Here is a 26,818-nt window from a genome sequence, read left to right as displayed (position 1 = left end):
AGAAAAAAAAGCATGACGGTTTCCACAAAAATATGTTATTATTATTAATATGTTAATCTTCCTGTGACCGATGGGTCGTGAACCACCAGTTGAGAACGTCTGATCTAAATGAACTGGCTTTGGTCAAGTCAAAACTGTGATTTAATATAACTTGATTTCATTTTTAAAGGTCAGATCAGGTAGAGATGGCTCCTTATGGTAACAACTGTTTATTACATTACATGGAGTAGCGGAGCAGTGTATAATGATCACTGGCTGTTTAGTAGGATTTATTTGGACATGTTTTACCTCTTTCATTGAATTCCAGTGTTACTGAAGCATTTTCCTCTCTCGTTTTAAGCCAAGTATCTGAAAATAACCAGCGGTTGGTGTTCGTGATGTGATATCTGTCTGTCTGATGTCTGTGGAGGATTTCACAACTGAATCACAGTTTTGTATCTTTGATAACATCTCCTGGGAATCCTTTGAGCGGTCCATCAAAATGATAGCAAGATTCACTCTAAATGTTCTTAAAGGGGCACAGAACGGTCTAATGACTGACAATTTTAAACTACACATTGTGTATATACTAGGTTTTTTTTATGTTAAGAGTGCAGCTTTAGAAGAAAAATGTTGGCTCTTTTGGTGTTCAGAAAGTGTTTCTGCGCCGCTCAGTGATTTGTTAGTGTGTTGACTAGGACGAATGTTTGTAGAATATCCTGAGCGCCTCCTTCATCCGTCTGTGGATGTTGTAGGCTTATGGGTAATGGATGGTTGCTGGAAGATGAATGCTGGCAGAGTGTGATCAAACATTTGGACGTTGTTACTTTTGCTCTGCTGTAATACATAACCATCATGTATAGAGGCTCTCTGTATAGCAGGTCAGGGTCTCTTTGATGCACAACTTTTACGTTTCTTTGACCAAGAACAATTACATGGCTTACATGAGCAGGATTTGTGCAACTGTGAACAAAATACTGTGTTCTAGATGACTATTTGCCATAAAAACAAATGAATGAATAAATAGAAATAAAATAGAAGTAAAACACATTGGAGCCATGGCCTAGCAGTTTAAACACATGCTTTTATCCGGCAAAATCCTGTCTCACCGTCAAATCCAATCCTCCTTAGACCCTAAAGCAATTCCACTAGCTGAAAGAACTTTTATTTATTTCATTATTATTATTATTATTGTTTTTTAGGAAACTTGCTATTTGGTACCCAAATAAAAAAACAAAGTTTCAGAGGCAGAGCATTATAAGACAAAAAAAAGTTTTATTTTATTATTAATTTTACTTTCATTTTGGGCACATTAAGACCAGGATCATGAATAATAATAATAATTAAAAAAAATTAAATAAATTTTGATTAAATCCATTTTGTTGACTTTCGAATTATAAGTATATATACTGTACCAGGGTTATTATCGTTAACTAAAACTAAATCTAAAACCATAAATCATTACTTGAGTAAAAATAAACATTATTTGAAATTAAATAAAATATAAAAAACTTAAACTTATTTTATTTTATTTCCGCTGGTTGCCAAGGCATCATTTCTCATTTTCGTTAGTACTTAGATAACTAAAATAAAATAAACTGAAACCAAAAAGTAAAACTATATAGATATATTTAAAAAGCAAAAACTAATATAAATGACAAAAACACAAATGACAAAACTAAATTACTAGAACTTTTACTAAAATGAAAATGAAAACAGAAAATATAAAAATAAAGTCTAATTCAGAATATTAACAAAAATGAACAATATATCAGTGATACTAAAATAACACTGATATCTAAATTAAACACAAAATGGAGTGCGTAAATTTGAATTTGGCTTGCGACATATCCTGTTTCTTCCGTTGTTTTCTGTCCTTTCTATAATATATAATATAAATAAAATGATAACACTCTAGGGAACACATATTCACTATTAACTAGGACTTTTTCCCTTAATAAACTCCTAATTACTGCTCATTGATAGTAGTGGTTATGTTTAGGTATGGGGTGTGGTTAGGGGATCTAGAATAAATTATTTATTTATATAACAGTAAATTTTGCAACTAATTCTTTACGTTAGAAATGCACTGACCATTTTAATCAGTAAAGTTTTGAGAGGTCTTGACTGTCCTCTGTAACATGGCGTGACCATGGGCTCATGGGAATTGTAGTTCAATAAAGGCATGAGTGATAACCTCTCCACCTCTCTGCAGCTCAGGCTGCTAATTTGGCTTAAAGGACAGTCGAGGATGAGAAGGTAAAGCAGTATTAGCAGTCTGGTAAAAAAATCACCATGTCTGGGAACAGGGATTAAACATTGCCATGGCAACAGAAGATGTCCTGACCTGACACTCAGTGGGTTAGGAGTTCAACGGATGGAACACATCTAGATAAACGGGAATTGGAGAGTGGAGCTAGTAGATAGTCCTGCAAAGTAAATTCAACTGAAGAAGGAAAAATTGAAACCCTACCTGCCTGACTTCATGCCTAACACCCCTTAACCATGGTAAAATCACTGTAAAGGGCTTATTGCTTTTATAAAACCAAAATTAAATCCAAAACTGTCCCCATTTACTTTATTTACTTTCTGGTCTTACTGGGTCTGTAAGAGATGGAACCTCATTAGTGACTGATTTTCACTCTACATAGACAACAATTTGCATGCCCTAATATGCATAAAAATGGTCAGAACAGACAAATGTTGTGTAAAATAGTCAATTTCTTATTAATTTAACCTATTTATAGTTGGTTTAGCATTGTATTAGTATAGTATTTTTTTCACAGAGCTCACCCTAGTGCATTTTGGGATTGTCTTCTCCACAAAGTAGTAGAATTGGCACAAATAAACCTATTCCATTCAGTTTTCCACTGTCAGTTTAATGCATTAACCACATTTTCTTTATTGTAAAAACTAGGAATGCTCCGATCAATAATCACATTCTATGACTTGATCGGGAATCACTAAATTTGAGGTAAAACCATAAAAAGTTGCTGCCGACGTGCATGTAAACAGTATACAGGTGAGGCTTTTGCGTTATGTTCTGCTTTGTAACTTTGTGAAACATTAGTAAACCATAGTATATCGCAATTTTTATTTAGAGCATTTTGTCTCGATTCAAACGAACCCACACACAACATAACATGATGCGTAGATCTTGAGTGACATGACATGCTGCTTGGCTGAAGCTATAGGACTTCCGGGATGTGATCTCGTCATTATCATCACGGAGTGTTTTACAAAGTTCAACCAATGGAAACTGGATCTCGGGTATGATGGGTGGGTGTAGTGGGTAGGGACGATGTGTAGAGACCGATCGCACACTGTTTTACAGCTGGAGTGCTTTTGGATTGGATTGATCGCTCAGATTGACAGGTCTTGATTTACCATTGAATAGCTGAAACAGCGCTGGAAGATCATCACTCGTCAACCTTATTACTTGTTACTATAGTGTGTAATTATAAATATTTTTATGCTTTGTGGTGTTTACACATGTAAGGAGTTCTAAAGTTCAGTAAAACACTCAGATAACTTGTTTGGAGAGGTTTTTGGACTTTTGATAAAAAAGGCAAATGTCACAACTTTTGCTTGCTTTGAGATATCAGCGCAAAATTATAAGCCATTACTTTTAAGTATGTCACCTGAAATCATTAAAAAATGTCTTCAGGGTATAGGGGGTTAACAGTGACAGTCAACAGAGAGCTTACATATCACTTAGATAAAGCTTGAAATATCGGAATTGGAACCGATATTGGCCGATCATGATGACAAGAAATCGGTAGTTGGTATCGGCTGCAAAAATCCTGATCGGAGCATCCCTAGTAAAAACATGAAATGAGTTTATATAAGGACAAATAGTTAGTATAGGAAGTGTTTTTATACATTAGCCAACTTCATGAGTGTCTGGTACAAGAGAAGCTTCTTGGATGTCTAGGATTGTTGAGGTTTGCTCTTGGAGATTAGAGTTGCTGCTGTCTTTGCTCTTACAGCCATTAGAACATTGTGCATTTCCCAGAAACATTTAATCATAAGTTATATAGCATCTGTGTGCATATCATAAAACCACTCTAAGACTTTGTTTTTCCACAGCTGAGCAGAGAAAACACTACTGACAGCTGGATTGAAGATGGATTAGTCTGTCAGTAGTTTATCCAATTAATAAAAAAAAAGCCATATTTTTAAGTATTTACAGTAAAACCAATGGTCTCCTTCAAGTAATGTGCAAATCTAAGATTGCTATGTGGTTGCTAGGGTGTTCTGGATAATTACTAGATCAGGGGTTCTCAACTCGAGAATCCATCGAGATCCACTTTCCTGCAGAGTTTTGCTCCAACCCTGATCAAGCACACCTGAACCAGCTAATCAAGGTCTTCTGGATGACTAGAAAGTTAGAGGCAGGTGAGTTTGATCAGGGTTGGAGCTAAACTCTGCAGGAAAGTGGATCTCGAGGGCCAGAGTTGAGAAGTTTTGTACTAGATACTTTGTGCTAGGGTGTTCTGTGGCCAGTTGCATAAACATAGCCACTATGTTAAAGGGGTGGTTGATTATGATTTCACTTTTTTAACTTTAGTTAGTGTGTAATGTTGCTGTTTGAGCATAAACAACATCTGCAAAGTTACGACGTTCAAAGTTCAATGCAAAGGGAGATATTTTCTTTTAAAGAAACAGCTGGTAGGGACTACGAGCTTCTTCCCGGGTAAGTGACATCACTAACCCTAAAATTTACATAAACCCTGCCCCTGAGAACACGCAACAAAGGGGGTAAAGCCATGTTGGGCTGTTTTAGAGAAGAGGGAGAGTTGTTGTTGCCATGCCGTCATTTTACGCCGGACTGCTTCACAAACGAGGGTCAATTCAACGCTGGATTTGCACAAAAGATTAACATGACGGCACATGCTAGTCGATGAGTTGAATCAACTCCACAGCAACTACATAAATTTATCCAATAACCATTCAGAAACGTCCAGTTTCATTTTAAAAGTTGTAACTTCTTCCTGAGTCTCTCCATCAGTGTCGACTCCGGTTTGAACAATGTAAGGCTGAACACCGTTACTGACAATCCTCATTTTGGCTGCGTGAGATTCTCCAGCTTTGTTGTTGTTGAGCAACCGAAGCGTGAGCTGTTAAAGCTCCGCCCTCTTCTGCAAAGGGGGCCGGGAGCAGCAGCTAATTTGCATTTAAAGGGACACACACAAAAATGGTGTGTTTTTGCTCACACCCAAATATGGGCAAATTTGACAAGCTATAATAAATGATCTGTGGGGTATTTTGAGCTGAAACTTCACAGACACATTCTGAGGACACCAGAGACTTATATTACATCTTGTGAAAGGGGCATTATAGGTCCCCTTTAAGACTGTGTCTAACTAATCTGACCAACTAGCAGTTTGTCAAGGGGTCATCAGTCTTACTTTTTGGATTTGGATTCTAAATAGTTGCTAGGGTGTACTGTATGGTTGCTAAATAGTTGCTATGTGGTTTCTAGGGTGTTCTAGATCTAGATCCTCTTTCAGTTGTAATTTTCAACCATTTTATCATCCACTAGGTTAAATTTGCATATAAAATAACTAGTTAAGTAGCAGAACACCTCATCTCATCTCATTAATCATAGGAGGAATCATTCATATTTGTAATTTTGAGTTTTACTTTAAAATTGAATGCATATACTAAGCAATAGTAAGAGTGATGTTTGCCTCAGTAAACCCCACTAATAAATCACAGCAGAACCACAAACTAACTTTGTCACAAACAGTGTTGTACTCCTCAGGGCACGTCCAGTCAGAAAGTCTCCCATTATCCACATCCAGGTCGAGTGAGGACACGTCCAAAACTCCTGTGATCAGTAAAGCTTTAACTGGGCCGTATTGTGTAGAGCTGATCTGAGTAGACGTGTGAGAGATAGAACAAGATGAAAGCAGGAACTTTCTGGTAATAGCAGCCACTCAGAGTGAAAATGTTTTTTTTTTTTTTCGTGTGTGTCACTTTTCAGGCACTAAATGGGGCGGCGTGCGTGTGAGTCCAGCTTTGGCGGCTCTGCCAGGCCTCCTTGGCCATTATTGAGATTGAGAACGTTTCCTCGCCCGCCTGTAATGAACCGTTTTATGATTCATTATCCCGCCGATGAATTCTGCTGCCAAGTCTGCAAACTTTCTAATTAGCACGGGTCAAACAGCCACACAGTTTCCGTCTAATTATCGACGCCTATTACCGAACGGACACTGGAGAAAAGCCATTGAGGAATGTAGTGAGGTGGGTGGTGCGATGCTTAGACGGAGGGAGGGATGGAGGTATTAGGAGAAATGGAGCACCATAGCAGAAACAGCTCAGATGTTGTTCTTTCATAGCACAGGAGACTTAATGAACATCTTGTTTATATTTAAATAACTTTGTCTCAGATATTTCAGTAACAATTTACAAAAAAGTTCCACTTTTTAACATCAGGTAACTACGTTAGTTAACATAATTTAACAATGAAAATTACTTCTAAAGCATTTATTAATCCTATTTACTACTAAATCAAAATTGACTTCTTATTTTCTAACCGAATATTGCAGTATTTATTATAAATTAATTATCCGTGCACATCATTATTTTTTTTAAATTCATGTGCCCTCATGAATTCTTGCGGTGACATCTCTTCTCTTTTCTGATGATGTGTTTTCCTACTGGCGTGAGGGCGGGGCAACCTGTCACTCACATGAGATCGACCAATAGCAAAACACAACCATCCAATCTATTCCCCATGGACAAAATCAAGTCCCGCCCTACGTTTGTTCTTGTTTGAGAAGCCGTTTCTCTTAATATATGTCACAATAGGGAAGGAAAGTCTATCTGTTTTATGTTGACTTTAAAATCAAAAGTTGTGTCTAACATAAACTAACAATGAATAGTTTTATTTTTATTAACTAACATTAATACTACTGATACAAATGAATACTATTAATATAATAATAATATAATATATTAGAAAGATCTCATTTGTGATCTTTCTTTCCTACAGTAAAGGTCCAGAGTTTTCCTGTCACTGTTATAGGGGATGGTCTATACCTGAAGCTGCTTCTGTGAGAGTATATGCATGTTTACCTTGTAAATGGATTGGTCATGCCTTTAAAGTTGCTGCATAATATATTCCAAATGAAAATGCTTTAAAAGCATAAACTTGAAGACACTTCAGTCCGTTAGTCCACTCCCCAAAACGTAAGTCCACCATTGATGATGACTATCGTACCGTCAACTCAACTCCAAGCAGATTAGCTCATTTGACAGAAAAACGGCTGATTTAGCCCTGACACGTATGCTAATGCAGATCAAGTTTGTTCGTTATTATTCCCAGCAAACGTCTTTGATTTTAATCCCCACTGTAAGAAACTGTCCCCCTCTAAAGTAGTTTTTCAGGCCTCAATTGTTGCTGGAGATACTGTTGGAAATAGTGCTTATTAAAGTGAAATTGAAAGCCTAATTGTGTGTGTGCATGAAAGGCGAGGAGAAGCAGCTTTCATTTGTCTGAATGAACGGATTAGCACCTCCCGTGGATATTGACGACCTTTTTTTACCATCCCTCTCAGACGTTGGGAAAAACAAACCAGGAACCAGTACAGTGGATGCAAGTTTGGTTTGATTGTAATGGTGTGATTCGTTCCTTTCGGATAACATCTGTGTAATATTTAATTTCATTTTATTTTATTTTAGCAAACTAGGAGCTTGTAAATATATATGGTGTACTATAAGAGATTTTAAATACATTATAGTGTATTAAGAATACTATTATTATACATTATGTAATACAGATTTCGCAGGAAGTGTTACCACAACCTCTAATGGTGTTTTACATACTTCCAGTTTCTGTATAGCCTGACCGTGTCATTATAAAACCTGAACTGTAGTATCAGACCAACGTCAATCACAACATCTGTGTGCATGCCAACCGAAGATTTGATTTTCTTCTCTCTGCTGGAAACGAGATATAACCGAACCCCCTTTGAGATGTGACTCTACAATAAGAAGTGGGACTGGTATAAACAGTGGATTTGAAGTCTTTTTTCCTTCTCTTCCTCTTCACCACCCTCCTCGCTCTGCGTACTCCTCCTGCTCAGTGAAGGGGCACTATCGCTCTCCGCCACACTAATTAAAAACGTTAACGCAGCCAAACGCCTTCCTTCATTCACCAGCACATTCACAAATTATATTTCCGCTGTTTATTGGTTACAGTATCATTTTAATTAAAGACTTTTTCCCTTTCCATTTTCCGCCAGCAGTTCTGAGATTCCGCCCTCCGTTGTTTTTTCTCCCCTGTTGTTCTTGCGGGAGCCTTTTTGAAAAAGATTAAATGTTTTTTTAGGGGGAGATGAATCTTACATGTGGTCAAAACTGAACTGAAGACATGCATTAGTTAGCAAACCATAATCTGGCTTTGATTTTTTCATTTCCGTTTTTCAGAATGATTGAAACAATGTGAATGCTTTTTCAGATATTACCTTTCGTGTAGTGTGAAATATAGTTGTTTGTCAATGCAAAGTTTTAAAGATCAAAGTGCAGATAAATGGAGTTATTGTCTCCCAAAAGAAAGAAGCGATACTAAACTGCCTTAAATGAGTCATCACTAATTCCAGTCTTACTTCCTGCATAAACCTACTTAGGTTTGTAACAAATTTGCATAATGCCAGCCTGTTGTCTTCACTGGCTACTGTCGAACAACATCTACTTTACCCTGCCCTCAAACACTGTAGTTGTAGCTGAGACTGGAGGAGTTTGGTTCATGTTGTCAACATGTCGAGAAGACGCTGTTTTCTGTACTGCGAAAGCAAATCCACTTTATATGCACTTCAAAAGAATGAGGACTCTGGCTTGACTTTAATACGGTAAAACTGATGCCATCGTTACTGTTTACTGTTACTGTAGGCCTCCGGAGCTGAAATTCACATATGGTAATGGGCGTTTGGTTTCCGACATGCGCTGTAAGCGGTTGACCGATCGTAACAGACTGGGCCGTCTGACCAATCAGAGCAGAGGAGGCTCTCAGAAAGGTGGGGTTTAGAGAGACGAATCCTTTGTTGAACCGTTTCAGATGGTTTCAGACGTTTCAGACGGCTTTTCTGTGAGAAAAGAGCTGATGCTTCAATGTATATCATGAGAAAATTAAAGTGTTTTTTGACCTTGGATGCATGTAAACATATTGTAGGAGACCCCAAAACAACATTAAGAACCTTTAAAATAGCATAGTAGGGGCACTTTAACAAATGCAACTTTATTGTAAGTTGTTACCAAAATCAGTTTTGTTAATTGAAATAAAGCTAAAATAAAATAAAAAGAGTAGATGAAAAAACGATTAACTGAACTAACGTGGAGAAAAAACTGAAAATAAGTTACTAGAATTACTAAAACTGAAATAAAAATAAATGAAATCTAAATAGAAATATTTCAAAATTGCTGAAACGGAAATTAATATTAAAATGAAAACTGAAAATGAAAAATAAAAGCAAATTAAAAATATTAATAAATGCTATAATATGGTGGTGTGACACAATATTAAAACGTGAGAAGATTTCTTTTCAAGATTTTTTGCTTTTTTTATAGAAATAAAAACAATTTAATGCAGTTGGAAAATGGTCGCTTCAATTATAAACTACTGTAGAGTCTCACACAGTGCGGCAGGAATCACAATTCACTGATCAATGACTGACAAGACCATGGCGGAGGATTTGATGTGCAACAGAGCCTAAGTGTCTGATAAATGTCGTACCACCGCTCCCAATTGATAGAGTACAAGTATTGTGAATGCAAAAGCAAAAGTAAAACGCGAGCTCCCTGATGCGCACAAACTATTTTTCCAGTAATGAATTTTGTCATTGAGGATTTCTTATACTATAAGAGTGTATAAATAATACTAAAATAACACTGCATGTAGTGTTCCTAAACTTACTCAAGTACTGAAATATAGTTCCCTTATTAGTGCGTTTAGTTGAATGTATGATGGCCTGATGTGTGGTGAGGCTGTAATGTGAAGTGTTATTGTTCTTCCAGATGTGCATTGTGTGTCTGTAGCGTAGCGTGCGCTCCATCACCTGAGGTCAGTGTTTGTTATGACATATGTTCCACTGCTCTGACAGGTGTTGGCATGGACTGCTGACACTGATAGTGGATGTGTCTCGCTGTCTGTGGCCTTGATGTGGATGAGATGTGGATACTAAGAGGAGCGTCAGTTTGAGGGCGGTGAATATATTTGAGCAACAGATACAGAATGTGAAAGTGTGTCTGTTCCCTATGTTAATGTTACTCAACGTTTTCCAAATTAACAATAAGATTGAGTGTGTTGAACTGTTACAAACCAGCTCCAAAAATGTCCAAATTTCTACAGTTGAGGTCTATTTTTCTTTCACAAAGTCATATATAGTCATAGTTTTAGACAAACATTAAGAAATTATGAGAGCCAGCTGATGATTTCTAAAACTTCTTCTTTCTTTTTCTTTTTTTTAAAGAAATATGATGCATGCGATAACACAAGTTTTTTATAATGTATTATTTATAAACAATAGTAGGTCTTTTGTTATTGTGGATAAAAAATGTCCTGTAAAATTATTATGTATTTAAATTGTCAACGTAGTGCAAAAGTGGGTTTTGTTTTTCATGTTTAGTTGACGTTAAAACATTATTATTTAAAGAAAAAATTATATTTTTGTTTCCTAATTTTAAAGAAAAACTCATATACATTTCTCTCTAAAATATTTCAATAGTGCTAGTGTAGGCTAAATCTTGACTCGACAGACTTTTGAATCAGATCTTTTCAGTGAGTCAATCAAACAGATTCACAAATCATTCTGAATGACTCATTCAATTTGACTGAATCAGTAATGAAAGTGAACTCTGATCCAATTAGAAATTATAACCAGAATGATCCATTTTATATTAAGATGAATTTATTTATTTAAATGTGTAATTGTTCTGACATGGATTTTTTTTGTAAACACAGATTTGCATATGATAAAAATGCCTATATTAACATCCATCATTCCCCCAGCTGTGCTCATCCAGCACATGGAGTCCTGTAGAGCTGTTTTGCTGAGTAATAAGCATGACGGGATTCAGTATGAAGGATTTGTGGCTCACAGCACACCCCATAAATCGGCCTCGTAACCTGGGCTGCTCCTCATGTCTCGCTTTGCTCCATAACGGACCGAGCGGTTAGCACAACCGGTGCTCTTAAAAGTGTCCGAGGGATTGTGCTTGATGGTTTTTAAAGGAATCACACACACACACACACACACACACACACAAACTTATTTTGAAGGATGAGCCCCACATAGTCCCACCCCGCCACCCACAAATTCTCCCTCGGAGGATATTTTTCTTTTTATCAATTGTCCGGTGCGCGTCGTGTCCTCGGAAAATAAATCAACCGAGGCCTTTGTTTTGCGTCTGTTTCCTTATCTACCCAGCCCTCATAATTCTGCTTAGACGACCTGCCACAGCTCTGTGTGTGTTTGTGTGTGTGTGTCTGTGTGTGTGTGTGTGTCCCAGCTGCTGTCCACTCTGGTGTGGTTGAATCTGCATACCCCCCTGTGTGTGTCTGATAATGGTGTAAACAGTGTGCGCGGATGTCTGTCATTGTATCCTTGACTCAAAGACTCTCATACACACACTTAAACATCAAACACTTAAATGGAAGAGGAGAAAAAAACAACTTTATCTATGGCAGAGCTGTTAAACATTTTATAATCTCACGGTAATATATAATCCGTGTGCCTTCAACTGTCTGTCTTAAACTGGTGTCATTGGTAATGTTTAATACAATACAAAAGATTTCTTTCAAATAAATGTGGATTTCAACACTGATTATACTCAGAAATGTTTCTTGAGCAGCAAATCAGCATATTGATTTCAATCACATGATGCCTCAGTAGAATGATTTCTGAAGGATCATGTGACACTGAAGACTGGAGTAATGATGCTGAAAATTCAGATTTGCATCACAGGAATAAATTACATTTGAAAATATATTTAAATAGAAAGTACTTTAAATTGTAATAATATTTTACTATATTACTGTTTTTACTGTATTTTTAATCAAATAAATGCAGCCTTGGTGAGCTTAAGAGACTCAAAACCATTATATATATATATATATATATATATATATATATATATATATATATATATATATATATATATATATAATGTGCTCTGGTTGCATATTGCTCAATTTGTCAAACGTACAGAAAGTTGACATACAGTTTGTTACTTGCCATTTCTTTGTAATTGTTTGTGAAATTTAGTAGTCATTTCTCTGTGAGAATTAGTGATAGATATAAATAAGGAAGCAGACAGTAAGGAAGTGAGTAGGAGACGTGCTAGTTCAGTAAGAAGAATGTGAAGGAAAAGAGAAGATGCAGAAATGGACGGAGGAAGATATTTACTGGCAGTGTCAGGTCAGTGTTTGCGCTGTGTGTCATATAGGTGGGTAGCTGTGGATTGAACTCTGGTGACGGAGGGACCACAAAAGATGTAGAGACATTACTGACACGCTGAGCGTAACAAACAGAGACAGAGGAGGACAACAGAGAGTTGAGCGGAGAAGACAGACACGTGGAGGAACCGCAGCGCAGGTGGAGACAGACAGTTGCGAGAGTGAGACACGTTGCAAAAGTTTCACTTGCACTTGAGACAAACTGCACGGGACCAAAATGGAGTACGCTTGCATGGAGCTGTCAGTTAAATAAAGCTAGCGCAACTACTGTACGCCTGTGTCCGAAACCTTCCGAGGTGGGAAGGTATAAGACACGACTGAATCCAGTGTGTGCAGAACATCCTGTCAACTGAGATTCCATCATCCAGTCATATATATGAAGAACTGAAATATAAGCATTGTGGTCATTAAACATTTGCTTGGTTTTCTCTAGAGCTCACTTGAATTAGTTTTAGATCATCAGACATAAAGTTATGGTGCATTGGATGCTGGTCTGAAAACATCTGTGTTTTACATCTGTTTTATGTTACATCATTTAATAGTTAGCAAGTCAGTAAGGCTGCTGGCTTTAGTTTTGGATACATTTATAAAGGACATTTTCTAACCTTATGATGGATTTCTTAGCTTTATGTCCAAGCACGAAGACCTCTGAAATAAAAAAAAAGGCAGTTTTTGTGGCTTTTAGCCAATTTCTGTTAGATTTAAAGGATTAGTTCACTTTAAAATAAAAATTAGCCCAAGCTTTACTCATCCTCAAGCCATTCTAAGTGTATATGACTTTCATCTTTCTGATGAACACAATCTGAGATATATTAAGAAATATCCTGACGCATCAGAGCTTTATAATGGCAGTGAACGGGACCAACGAGTATGAGCTGAAGAAAGTGCCTCCATCCACATCCATCCATCCATCATAAACTTGTACTCCACACAGCTCCAGGGGGTTAATAAAGGCCTTCTGAAGCGAAGCGATGCGTTTGTATAAGAAAAATATCCATATTTAACAAGTAAAATATGAAATCAAATACCTAGCTTCCACCAGACTGCCTTCCGTATTCAACTTGCGAAGAAAGTGTAACGTAGTATAAGTGTTTTGAACTGTACGGAAGGCGGTCTGGTGGAAGCTGGATATTTTACTTTATAACTTGTTAAATATGGATATTTTTCTTACACAAACGCATCGCTTCGCTTCAGGGACTAAATTGGACCAAAAATGATCTCTTTTGACATGATATATAGTATATACAAATTGTGCCCAATAATATGCTCTCTAGTAAAATGTATAAATACAAACTAGCAATAGCATCAAGTCAAGGTTTGTCATTTTGTCTTGGGTTGTGCTAAATACGCAAGTGGTTTTAATAAACTTCTTGATATTACACTGCATTTTTGGTTCTTTAAAGCACCAGTACTTGGTTTGCTACAGAACCAGAGAATAAAAAGATCTTCTAAAACATCTCTGATTGTAAAATCTTTCCTGGATGCCCTTTGAGAGTGTGTGTGGATCAGTAGCAAGCTGTTTCTCCCTCCTCATACAGTGATAACCTTGTCCAAGGTCAGGCGTGATGTCTGAACGTCTCCTCGGACACCGCAGGGATAGATGGTGTCCAACCGTTTGCAACAGTCAGAAGTGTTTCTCTGAATATTTCCATATAATTACAGAGTTCTGGCACATGTGTCTCTGTTATCAGAAATATCTGCCTCTCATTTTTTTTGGTTTTATGTTGTTTGTGGATATGAGTGTTTTTTTTTTCAACCGTTTAAAAGGCCAAATTCCCATTTGGTCAGCATGTTCTTCAACAGATCACCTCTATGGATTGTCTTATTTCACATTTACCAGTGTTAAAGGATTAGTTCACTTCAGAATGAAAATTCCCTGATAATTTACTCACCCCCATGTCATCCAAGATGTTTATGTCTTTCTTTCTTCAGTCGAAAATAAATGAAGGTTTTTGAGGAAAACATTCCAGGATTTTTCTCCATATAGTGAACTTCACTGGGGTTCAACGGGTTGAAGGTCCAAATGTCAGTTTCAGAGCAGCTTCAAAGAGCTTTACACGATCCCAGACGAGGAATAAGGGTCTTATCTAGAGAAACTATCGGTCATTTTCTAAAAAAAAAAAATATATATATACTTTTTAACCACAAATGCTCATCTTGCACTGCTCTACGATGCGGCACGCATTACATAATCACGTTGGAAAGGTCACGCGTGACGTAGGTGGAACACTGCAAAAAATGCTGTTCTTATTTAGAGTTTTTGTCTTGTTTCTAGTCAAAATATCTTAAAGTTCTTAAATCAAGAAGCATTTTCTTGACAAGTAAAAATTATTTTCTTGTTTTCAGGAAGAATTTTTAGATATTTGGACTGGAAACAAGACAAAAATTCTAAGTAAGAACAGCATTTTTTGCAGTGAAGTACCGTGGTGGGGTGAAAAACTCCATCTCATTTCCTCCTCCAACTTCAAATCATCCGACGTCGTTGTTTTTTCTTTTTCTTTTTTTTTTTTTTGACTTAGTCTTTGCACGTTTGCTTTGTAAACACTTGCTTGGTACTTCCGCCTACGTCACGCGTGACCTTTCCAACGTGATTACGTAATGCATGGCGCATCACAGAGCTACTGCAAGACGAGCATTTGTGGTTAAAAAGTATATAATTTTATAGTTCAAAAGAAACAGCATTTACTTGAAGCATTATAAATGTCTTTACTGTCACTTTACTGCATCATTGTTGGAAAAAAAAGTACTATTTTCAATTTAAAAAAAATCTCCTTGACCCCAATCTTTTGAACGGTAAAATGACTAAAAATATATAAAGCAAACGAAAAATGTGAATGCTTGAAGCTTGTCTAATTTCAGTGGTAAATGGTATAATGTTTCTCAAGTCTGTGATTTTTGTGTCACCTGCAGCTCCCACTATCCTGAACGAGCTGAACTGGACTCAGTCTCTGGAGAGGGTCTTCATTGAAAACAGTCGTGAGGATCCTTCGCTGCGCTGGCAGGTGTTTGGCAGTGCCACTGGTGTCACCAGATACTACCCAGGTACAGTTCTTCTGTAGGAAACCCTGCTATAAACCGAAGTACATCCATTTGTCCAGTCAAACTCTGAGTGTGTCCTGTTTTCTCTCTAGCCACAAAGTGGAGAGCACCCAACAAGATTGACCTGTATGATGTGAGGAGACGCCCGTGGTGAGTACCGTCGCCTTCACACTCAGCCAGCGGAGGAAAGACTCCATTTAGTCTGGCTTTGATCTCGTTGTTTTCACCGGCTCCCTGGTGGCCTTCGCTGTGAAGAGCAAGCAAGCGTGTGAAGCTCAAATTAAGTCGGACTGATGCAGTTTAGAGTGCCACCTTGACCGGGGGGTCAGTAAGGGTCAGTCTTGTCCCCATGTGCTCTCTCCAGATCTATAGGGAAGACTTTATATTATGATTTCCTACATTGTTGCGTTTAAGAATTGCTCTGCATTCTCAATGTTAACACAAGGGGTGCTATATAGCAAGCATTAGCATAAACTGTCTTCTATGGTCAGTTTTCTCTTTCAGGTCAATTACTGTTATGGTAGAGAAACAGTTTTTTGATATGTATCAAAATGAGGATTAAAAATCTGTGAAGAGCAAATCAATAAAATGTTTGGCAACATTCATTTCTTTGAAGTTATTTTATTTATTTTATTTTTATTTAGTATAAATTTTTGTATTTATTTCATTATTTTTATTTAGCAGATTTTTTTTATTTTATTTATGCATTTTTATTTTTATTTATTTCTTAATACATTTATTAAGCTAAAGTTAAAATAAATATTTATTTATTTACTTATTTAGCTGATGTAATTTTATTTAATTAATTTTATTCAGCATTTATTTTTAGGTATTTATTTACTTTTTTATTTATTTAGCTGAAGTTATTTTATTTATTTTATTTTTATTTAGTTGAAGTTATTGTATTTATTTCATTATTTTTATTTAGCAGAAGTGACTATTTATTTAGCTGAAGTTATTTTAATTATTTATTTATTTATTTATTTTATTTACTTCTTTATGCATTTATTAAGCTTAAGTTAAAATGATTATTTATTTATTTACTTATTTATTTAGCTGTTGTAATTTAATTAATTTATTTTATTCAGCATACGTTATTTATTTATTTGTGTATTTATTTAACTTAATTATTTAATTTATTTTATTTTTTCATTTAGTTGGAGTTATTGTATTTATTTAATTATTTGTATTAGTTATTTTTTATTTTTATTTATTTATGCAATTATTTAGCTGAAGTTTTGATTATATATTTATTGACTTGTTTATTTAGCTGATGTAATTTTATTTAATTAATTTTATTCAGCATAAGTTTAGTTACTTGTGTATTTATTTAGCTGAAGTTATTTCATTTATTTTTTTATTTAGCATAAGGTTTTTATTTATTTACTTATGCGTTTATTTATCTTAGTTATTTTATCCAATTTTATTCAGAAGTTATATATTTTAGTTGACAATAATTTAGTATTCATTAATTCATTCATTCATTCATTCCTTGATTTACCTTGATTCTTATTTTCAAGTAATAACACTAACTAATTCCAATAAATATTCCCAGGTTTTGTGTTCTTGTTGGCTGTGGCTGCATTGCTATAGGGACTAGCACTTACATGCTAACGTAAACATTATTCAAGGACTCTCTGATCTCCAGATGCAATTTAATGATGTGGTAGTATGTCACAAAAAGTGTGAAATTTTGCTGCACACTCAAAAGTATCAACTTTCTCATCAGCAGCAAAGTACATATTTTTAGTGTGTAGTATCAGTAAGCGAACATAGCAACAGTGCATTAGCCTTGGCCAAAGAACTTAGTAGGTAGTGCATGTAGCAGACGCTTTCATCCAAAGAGACTTGCAGTACACTTGCTATAGGAACAATCCCCTCAGGATTAGCCTGGGGTTAGGTGTCCTGATCGAGGGCGTTAAAGAGCAACTTTAGCCGCTACGCCACGTCACCCCTACAGCAAGACAATCACCCACAGAAATACATCTCTGTCTACTTAATGAAGAAAGAAAAAGCTGTTTAGAGGAAAAAGCAAGGTGTTTAAATCGAAAACAACTTGTTATCAGGTGCTTGCGTGTTAGCCCGGTGCATGGCTGGATGAGCGTGCCGCCGTGTTTCCCAGAGTTTAGCGAGGCGCTAATGAGCCTCTTCTTTGACAGAGTAATTAAGTTCACACTCAGGGAGAGTGTCTCCATTGCAAAAAAAAAAGTACAATCCCCAATATACCTGTAAGAAGCTTTTAACCTAAAGACGAACAACACGCGCAGGCAGCTAGTTAGCTTGTTTGGCTGACAAAGCGCTAATGTTGCTGATGAGCCGGAGCGAGCTGTACATTGTTTTTGTGTGATGCAACATGCTCTGCAGACTTAATGAGTTGCTTTTAATGCTTTTGCGAGTGTGTAGGCTAGTGGTGCTGTACAAAAACATAACATCTCTATAAGCGCGGGGATGATGAATTGGTGTGGAGTGTGCTATCAGCAGGCGCTCTGCTCCACATGCTGCTTCTTTTTTTATTCGTGCACGTCTACAGTATGTGAGCTAGGGGTGGGAGGGATGACCAATCTCGTCAACAGATTCGACCTATGCATTTGTCTTGGACACCCTTAATGAGTATTTAATATCATGATTACAGTATATAGCACAGTATAAACATAAAAAAGTTCATTTATTAGGTGATCATGTGGTAATATCTGTTAATGGACATTTACAGTTTACATTTACAGATGAAACCATTTTATATATATATATATATATATATATATATATATATATATATATATATATACATATATATATATATATATATATATATATTTTTTTTTTTTTTTTTTTTTTCTCATTTCATTTCAAACTTGAACACAAACCAAAAGGTCAGGTTATTATGGAAGCTTGTTTCCACCACTAAATAAAAAAGGTAATTGCGACTTTATAGACTGACTTTATTTCTCACAATTCTGACTTTATAACTCACAATTATGACTTTACAATGCACAATTTTGACTTTATAACTCACAATTATGACTTTATATCACACAATTCTGACTTTATAATTCGCAATTCTTTTATATCATGCACTTCTGAGAAAAAAATTGTGAGATAAAAAGTTGCAATTACCTTTTTTATTTTTTTATTTGGTGGCGGAAACAAGCTTCCATAGGTTATGCATAAAAATTAATAATAAATAAACTTAACTTAACATAATTCTTAGCACAGTAAAACTAACCAGCTGTCAATTCTGATAGGATAAGACACATTTTGAAGCTGTAAAATAGTAATATATAATATTAGTAATATAGTAATAGTAATATGTATATATAATAATAAAATATATATATATATATTTTATTACAAATATTAAATATTTTAAATTTGTGATCTACAGACATTAGTGTCTTTTTATAATGCTGCTGTTGCACATTTTATTATAGTATATATGTTTTACATGTACTCATTGTTTTTTTTTTTTAAATATTATTAAATATTATTTTAATATTAACCGTATCTATAAATATGATTTTAATATGTTTTATTATTTATTGAACATTGGTTTGCATGTTTGTATTTAGATATATATACCTTTATTGAATGTATGGGTGTGTGTGTGTGTGTGTGTATATATATATATATATATATATATATATATATATATATATATATAGTATTATTAAATATTGTTTTAATAATAGTTTTATTATTTATTGAACACTGGTGTCTTTGTATACTAATATAGTATAGATGTTTTACATCTGCTCATATTATTTAAATATTATTTTTAACCTTTTGATTTTATGTATGTATATATTTTTTTGCAGCCATCAGCCAATCATTGTTGTCATGATGTCATTTCCTGTGGCTCCAGGGTGATTAGTCACATGGCATTTAGTGCTCAGGTGATTCACTCAAAATAAATTGGGCTAGGTGAGGAAAATGAATGTGATAAATGTGAATGTTGAATAACTTCCTTCAGGTGTTACAGAGTTTGACTTGAATTTGTTCCACCGTTGTACGTTTGCACATCTAAGCATGTGTCACACTAGCCGTCCGCCCGCCGTCTGCCCACTGCTCTTTAACCCCCCGCGCACACTGCCGGGGCTGTTTTTGAGACTGTTGCTTAGCAACCTGCGTCCCGCTCTGCTGATTGGCAGAGCCATGGCAGCAGGGGGAGTCAGGATGTGTCAGGTCAAGTTTGCAAGATTATTGGCCAACATGCTGTCATTGTGTATTACACTCTTTGCATGGCTTGACCACTCAAATAACAGCCTGCTGCTTAGCTCAGCTAATGTCTCAAAGAAGCCAGTGCAGGAGTTTGGAAGCAACTCGGAGGAAACTTTTAATATACTGTGCTATTATAAAACAGATAGTTCTGGTACTGAATGCTATTGCAGCCATGCTAAACACAAGAGCTGCATTCGAAAGCATAGACAGCTGACTTGTTGCCCAGCTGCCCTATCAGGAAATGACTTAGCAGGCAGCATTTGTGCACAAATGTACCTCACAAAACTGATTTCAGACAGACTTCTGAGGCATATTCATATGGAGATCACTGTCTTTTTTGATTTTTACAGTTTGAGACATTGTTGAGATCTTTTCTAAAACAATGTGAGGTTATTTTCTTTTTTTAAGGAGAACAATCAGGGCACTTAAAGGGATAGTTCACCCAAAAATGAGAATTATCCCATGATTTACTCACCCTCAAGCCATCCTAGGTGTATATGACTTTCTTCTCTCAGACAAACACAATCTTTTTTATATTTAAAAAAATATCCTGGCTCTTCCAAGCTTTATAATGGGAGTGAATAGTAATTGAAGCCCAAAAAAGCACATCCATCCATCCTCCACGGGGTTAATAAAGGCCTTCCGAAGTGAAGCAATGGGTTTTTGTAAGAAAAATATCCATTATTTAAAACTTATTAAACTGTAATCACTAGCTTCCAGTAACGGCCGTCCGTGCGTTCACAAGAGAGTGACCTCTGACCCGAAGTAAGACATAGGATGTATGATGTAGGCATAGCGTGAGCTCAGATGAGAACTGACGAACGCAGGCGATAGAGCAAAACAAAACACCAGTCACGAATTAGAAGTCTAAAACGAGAAGTTTTAAAGAAAAATGTCAGAGGATTTCGATATAAGAGAAAAGGAGATACGTCATACATCAGGTCAGAGGTCACTCTTCCGCCAGAACTCGACTCTCTCATGAACACGCTGACGGCCATTGCCGGAAGCTAGTGATTACAGTTTATAAAGTTATAAATATGGATATTTTTCTCACAAAAACCCATTGCTTTGCTTCAGAAGGCCTTTATTAACCCCCTGGAGTTGTATGCATTACTTTTACGATGGATGGATGTGCTTTTTTGGCTTCAAAATCTCAGTTACTATTCACTCCCATTATAAAGCTTGAAGGAGCCAGGATATTTTATTTTTTTATATATCTCAGATTGTGTTCGTCTGAAAGAAGAAAGTCATATACACCTAGGATGCCTTGGGGGTGAGTAAATGATGGGATAAATTTCATTTTTTGAGTGAACTATGCCTTTAACACACAACCTGACCACCAACCTCAGCTTTCAGATACCATATTTATTTATCTATGCTGCCTTCAAAGATCGATCAGATGAAGGTATCTCAGTAGACAGGATGTGGTATGATCATTGAATTTGGACGTGTCTTTTTGCCTTCCTCCCTCAGTATCCTGCCTGCGGAGGCAGCATTTATCAGCTTTCAGACGCAGCCAATATAGTACCAGCTATGATATGAAACACTTCTGTTCAGCATCTATAGAGAGCAACTGTTAACCTTGGTTTACATGTCAAGGACTTTTTCTTGAAGCTGAAGGATGACAATTTGTTTTAATTATAAATATATAATTGATTTTAAGTTGTATTATAGCATTATACTTTGTTTTGTTTTTTTATAGTGCATAAGGAATTTTTTTAATGTTTAATATATTTATTTGAACTGTTCATAATAATCATTAATTTTCCATGATATACATAACATTTGTAAACATAAAACATCCAAAATGCTGAATGAATGTGGAGAATGTGGACAGCAGCTCAGATCATTTGATCTTTGAAGAATTTAATTAGAAATATTTCTCAGTATTCATATGGAGATAACTGACTTTTGATTTTCACAGTCTGAGACATTGTTGAGATCTGTGAGATTACTGAGGAACATTCAGGGCACTTAATCGAAAGTCTCTATTTATTCTCCATTTAATCTCATTGATGTCTAGCAGAAAGTGTCTCTGTGAGATCTCTTTGGTGTGGCTGATCGGCACTCTGACACTCTCTACATCGACTCTGACTCTGACTTAAAAATGAATGGCCCAGTCAACACACTTAATTGTCTCCAATTGCTCTGACATGAATTATTAACATGCCTTTATTATAAGGTATGTCCACACACGTTAGCGAAGGACGGCGTGTAGAGCGATGGAGAGGGCGACGATTTAGAGGAGAGAGCATGAGCGACAGCTAAAGACACGAGGATTGATTGGAAGAGTTTGAAGGAGAAACAGAGAGAGGTGTATGTTTTGTTATCGGAGCGTTACAGAGAAGCCATTACCATGCAGGTTCAGCCCAGCGTAGCAGATATTCAGCACAGCCAAAGCACATATTGATTTCTGAGAAAAGTCAATCTGGCTCCTAAGTAAATATTATGGCAGCTGCTCAAACGCCACGAACAGCCGCCGAAACAAGATGGAGTCCTGTCAGCCCTGTTTCTGCTCTCTCTCAGAATTAAACACTGATGGTGAAACTGTGAGGCTGTTTCAGTGCAAATGAACTTAACCTTAATAATTGCTGTCGTATTAACCTGATGGGTGATAAATCCAAACACTGAAGGAGGGATCTGATACTGTCACTGTACCATGGTATCTAAAATATACTGTGGATGTACCATTGTACAGTGACGGTATCAGATGGTAATACTATGGTACTTTGAAATATATCATGGTATTCATTTTCATGTATCTATGATATTTTCATGGTTCAGCATGGTGCTACTAAAATGTTACATGATACATAAATTTCAGTCCCATCATAGATTTTAATGGACCATAATATTACCAACTGATTATAAAAAAGGTACCATGGTACTGCCACAATCCTTTCTTGTAAGTGTCATGATAGTACCATGGTATTCTTGGACGTACCATAGACCATGAATTTCATTACCATGGTAAAAGTACTATTTTTTATGGCAAAATTACCATGGTACATGTCCAAAAAACAAACAAAAAATCAAATTAATAGCATGGTATTTTAGTACTTATATTAAAAAATATATAATTGTACATAAATTTCAGCAGTATTTCAAAGTAACCTAGTATTACAATCTGATACCATCATTGTAACATGATGCCGCCACAGTACTTTTTGTAGTGTTTTTTTGTTTTGTAAGGGGAAAATTACCATAGTATTACTGTGGCTTGTATGATGATACAACCATGGTACATCAATTTCATTACCATGGTATATTACCATGGAAGTACCATATTATTACTACCAAAAAATATTTAGGACATGTCCCATGTAAATGCCGTGTTACATCATTTTCAGTACCATGGTATTTTTTCAAAGTACCAGAGTATTACTATCTGTACTATATAAAGTACTATAGTACTGCCACAGTACTTTTTACATGGTATTGCAGGGTACTTGAATACTGTAAAATTACCATGGTACATGTCCATATTTAGTACTTTTTTGTTAGTGTACCACTTGTAAGATAAAGCATTAAGAAGACACAGAATTCAAATGAAAATCTGTAAAATATTTCATTTTAAGAGGTTTGGACTTCACAAGATTTTTTAAGTTTCCCCACTAGTTTTATCTTTATAAAAGCTTAAAAGGACCAACTGACTGGTCATCCAACCATACAGATCTGCTGATCTCTGCATCAAATTATTGAATAATCAACCAAATAAAAAGCGGAATAAACACACGACAACATCTCTTTTCCACAGCTCACCTGCTTCACAGGCCTCAGTGTTTTAATCTTAATTCAATCTATTGAAGAACACATCCAGAGGAGAGCCGAGAGAGCAGCGGCCCATAAAATAATAATCCTGTCAGCGCACACACGCTCACGCGCACACACACACACACACAAATCCTTTAACACACACTCATGTGCGCAAGACACATGCCTGTACACACACATTTAAAGGGAAGTGAAGTCAATACACTTCAATAAACCCCATCAGGAGCTGCATCACACCTGCAGTTTGTGACAGTGGGAAATCGGCAGCTGCACGTGTGTAAGTCAACCGTATAATTTCAGCCCAGATAAGCGCCTATAATTGACTAATTTTTAATGTGAGACCGTGAGAGACAGGAATATGAGAGTGAGACAGGGAGAGACAGACAGACAAGGTCAGAGAGCATAAATGTTCTCGGGAGAAAGAGAGAGAAAGCGCTCCCTCCCTTCAGAGGTAATGCATTGATTTTTACCCACGCTGCACCGTGATAAAAGTACCTCATGAATTCCAATGTCTTTCTCCTATTGAGGGAATGCAACACAATCAAAGCGGCACGAGGCACATTACAATGTCAATCCTTGCTTTTACTTTTCGAGCACCTTCCCGGGAAATGTGTTTTCCGTCATCGCTTGGAAATGGGACATTTTTGTGATGAGGTTTTTCAGCCCCTCCAGCCTTTGTGAAAGAGGCCGCGCTTTCATATAGACGGCGAGATTGTCTCTCTATAGACGGGTCGCTGTGTTAACGTGTTTACTGTGCGTGATGATGCTGAAGTGTACAGTGTTATAGTGATCGTTTGAGGAAACCTGCTGAATGCATTTTATTTCCTGTGACTTTATTGTACAGTACAGTTCATACACTCTAAAAAAATGCTGGGTTAAAAACAACCCAAGTTGGGTTTAAAATGGACAAACCCAGTGAGTGGGTTGTTTTAACCCAGTGGTTGGGTTAAATGTTTGCCCAACCTGATGGGTAGTTTTATTTAACTCAACTATTGTTTAAAAATCACTATATGACTGGCTTAAAATGAACACAAAATAGGTTGGAAATTAAAAATCAGACACATAATTACTAAAGACAACAATAATAATTAAAAGGTGAACATTTATGAATAAGCAATTTAATAATGTTTGTTTAATTATTATTCATTAAACTTATTCATAAATGTTCATTTATTAAACATATGAATAATTGTTTATTTCTAGCATATTTTGAGTTCATTTTAAGCAAGCAATACAATAATATTTAAACAATAGTTGAGTTAAAATAAAACTACCCAGCAGGTTGGGCAAACATTTAACCCAAACGCTGGGTTAAAACAACCCAATTGCTGGGTTTGTCCATTTTCATCCCAACTTGGGTTGTTTTTTATTTTTTGTGTGTAGCATTTTTTTAGGGTGTAGTATTTGTCAATATATAGTTGAAAAAATATTCTATATATTTTCCTGGATCTGCTTGTTTCCACAATGCGATGCTCTCATCTTGACCATTTTTTTCCAACTCTTAGAAATGTTTTTGTTTGTTTTTTTCAACATTATTTGATCAGACTGGCAAAAGTTAAGATATTTAAACAAAATTTGAACAAAATAGCAAAATAACACATTAATGTTAATAGCTAATATCTATTAATATTTAATATTTATTTATAGATGATAACTGGATGTTACTTGCTATTTTAAAAAATAATATTTTATATAAAAATAATAAAATAAAATATTACATTTAATGTCTTAAAAATATTTAAAATTCTCACATAATATTTTTTAAAAATAGTAAAAAGTATATAGTAGCTAATAATATTAAATATAATATATATAATATAAAATTCTAAAGGCACTTGCTAGTTATATTTTTAATAAAATAGTATGCAAGAATTTAATATATATATATATTTGAAAGATTAAAAGTTATTTGACATATAAAGTAATAAAATATTCTATATAATGTTTCAAATATATATTTAAAATACTATTATAAAATAATATTTAAATACTACTCACATATTATTTTATTAAAAGTAATAAAATGTATACAGTATATACTGCACAGTATGCTAGTATTCTATTCTAAACATCGGTATGAATTGCAATGGAAGAATGATATTTTCACTCGCTGCATTTTTTCCTTTGTTTTAAGCTCCCAAGTGACGTAGGATAGTTCACCCAAAAATGAAAATCCATCATTTACTCACCCTCAAGTTGTTCCAAACCTGTATAAATTTCTTTCTTCAGCTGAACACAAAGGAAGATATTTTGAAGAATGTCGGTAACCAAACAGTTGATGGGCCATTGACTTCCATAGTTTTTTTTGTTCAGCTGAAGAAAGAAATTTATACAGGTTTGGAACAACTTGAGGGTGAGTAAATGATGGATTTTCATTTTTGGGTGAACTATCCCTTTAAGCCACAACAACAAATGTCTGAGGAACAAAACCACTGTGTGGCTGGTGGCGTTTCACAGAAAGACTGGTTAATGTATGGTGTCAGCTGGAAAGAAGGGAAACGCAGCTAAATAATGTACGAGAAACAACAAAATGTATTTATATATTCCTGTAGCTGAACTGCTAGAATGTGGCGGTAGGAATGCCAACGTTGTGGATTAAATTCCCAAAGAATGCACCTATTGATACAAAGTGAGGAAAATAAAATATAAAAACTCCTCAAATTAAACTCCTGCTTATTTTTAATTCATATATGCTCTTAAAATACTTTATTCATTTTTATATTTTATTTAAAAAGAGCACTTTTATTTACTTTTTTAAATCTCTCATCTTTTCTGCATTTCACATCTGCTCTAGCTTGTGTACTAGTTTATACTTTAACTTGGCTTTGTGTACTACGAATATTGTTGGCTCTTAAGACAAATTGTTTGTGATGTTCCCCATTTGAACGTCACTTTGAATAAAAGCATCTGCTAAACGTATAAATGTAAACGTCAAATCGCTTGCCCTTGACAGGTGTTTTAGACCCAGTTTACATTTATACTACCACACTTGACAGTTTATTTTATCTCTTTAAAACCCTAAAAATGTAAAGGCACTTGCTTAAAAGTTTTGTAAACAAATATAAATTAAAATTTATTTTCTATGAATATACATTTTATTGGTAACGCTTTACAATAAGGTTTCATTTGTTAACATTAGTTCTTAACACAAACAATAGTTCTACAGCATTTATTAATCTTAGTTAATTTTAAATTCAATATTTACTAATACATTATTCAGATCAAAAGTACCATAAGTTAATGCACTGTGAACTAACATGAACATGAACTAACATTATATGCTGTAATAATATATTGCTCGTTGTTAGTTCATGTTAACTAATGCATTGGCTAATGTTAACAAATGAGACC

The 26,818-nt window shown here is 35.4% G+C and overlaps 1 protein-coding gene across 2 annotated transcripts in view; it reads left to right on the top strand.

Moving 5' to 3' along the window:
* cacna2d2a (calcium channel, voltage-dependent, alpha 2/delta subunit 2a) overlaps positions 1–26,818 on the top strand; it is a 211,778-nt gene that overhangs the window by 135,844 nt on the left and 49,116 nt on the right. For both annotated transcript variants that reach the window (XM_051897062.1, XM_051897063.1), the window contains exons 7-8: positions 15,350–15,481; positions 15,571–15,628. In XM_051897062.1, coding sequence (XP_051753022.1) covers positions 15,350–15,481; positions 15,571–15,628 — 190 coding nt within the window. The remainder of the gene's footprint in view (positions 1–15,349; positions 15,482–15,570; positions 15,629–26,818) is intronic.

Source organism: Ctenopharyngodon idella, chromosome 6, assembly GCF_019924925.1.
Source record: "Ctenopharyngodon idella isolate HZGC_01 chromosome 6, HZGC01, whole genome shotgun sequence".
NCBI lineage: Eukaryota > Metazoa > Chordata > Actinopteri > Cypriniformes > Xenocyprididae > Ctenopharyngodon > Ctenopharyngodon idella.
This window is presented reverse-complemented; position numbering and strand designations above follow the sequence as displayed.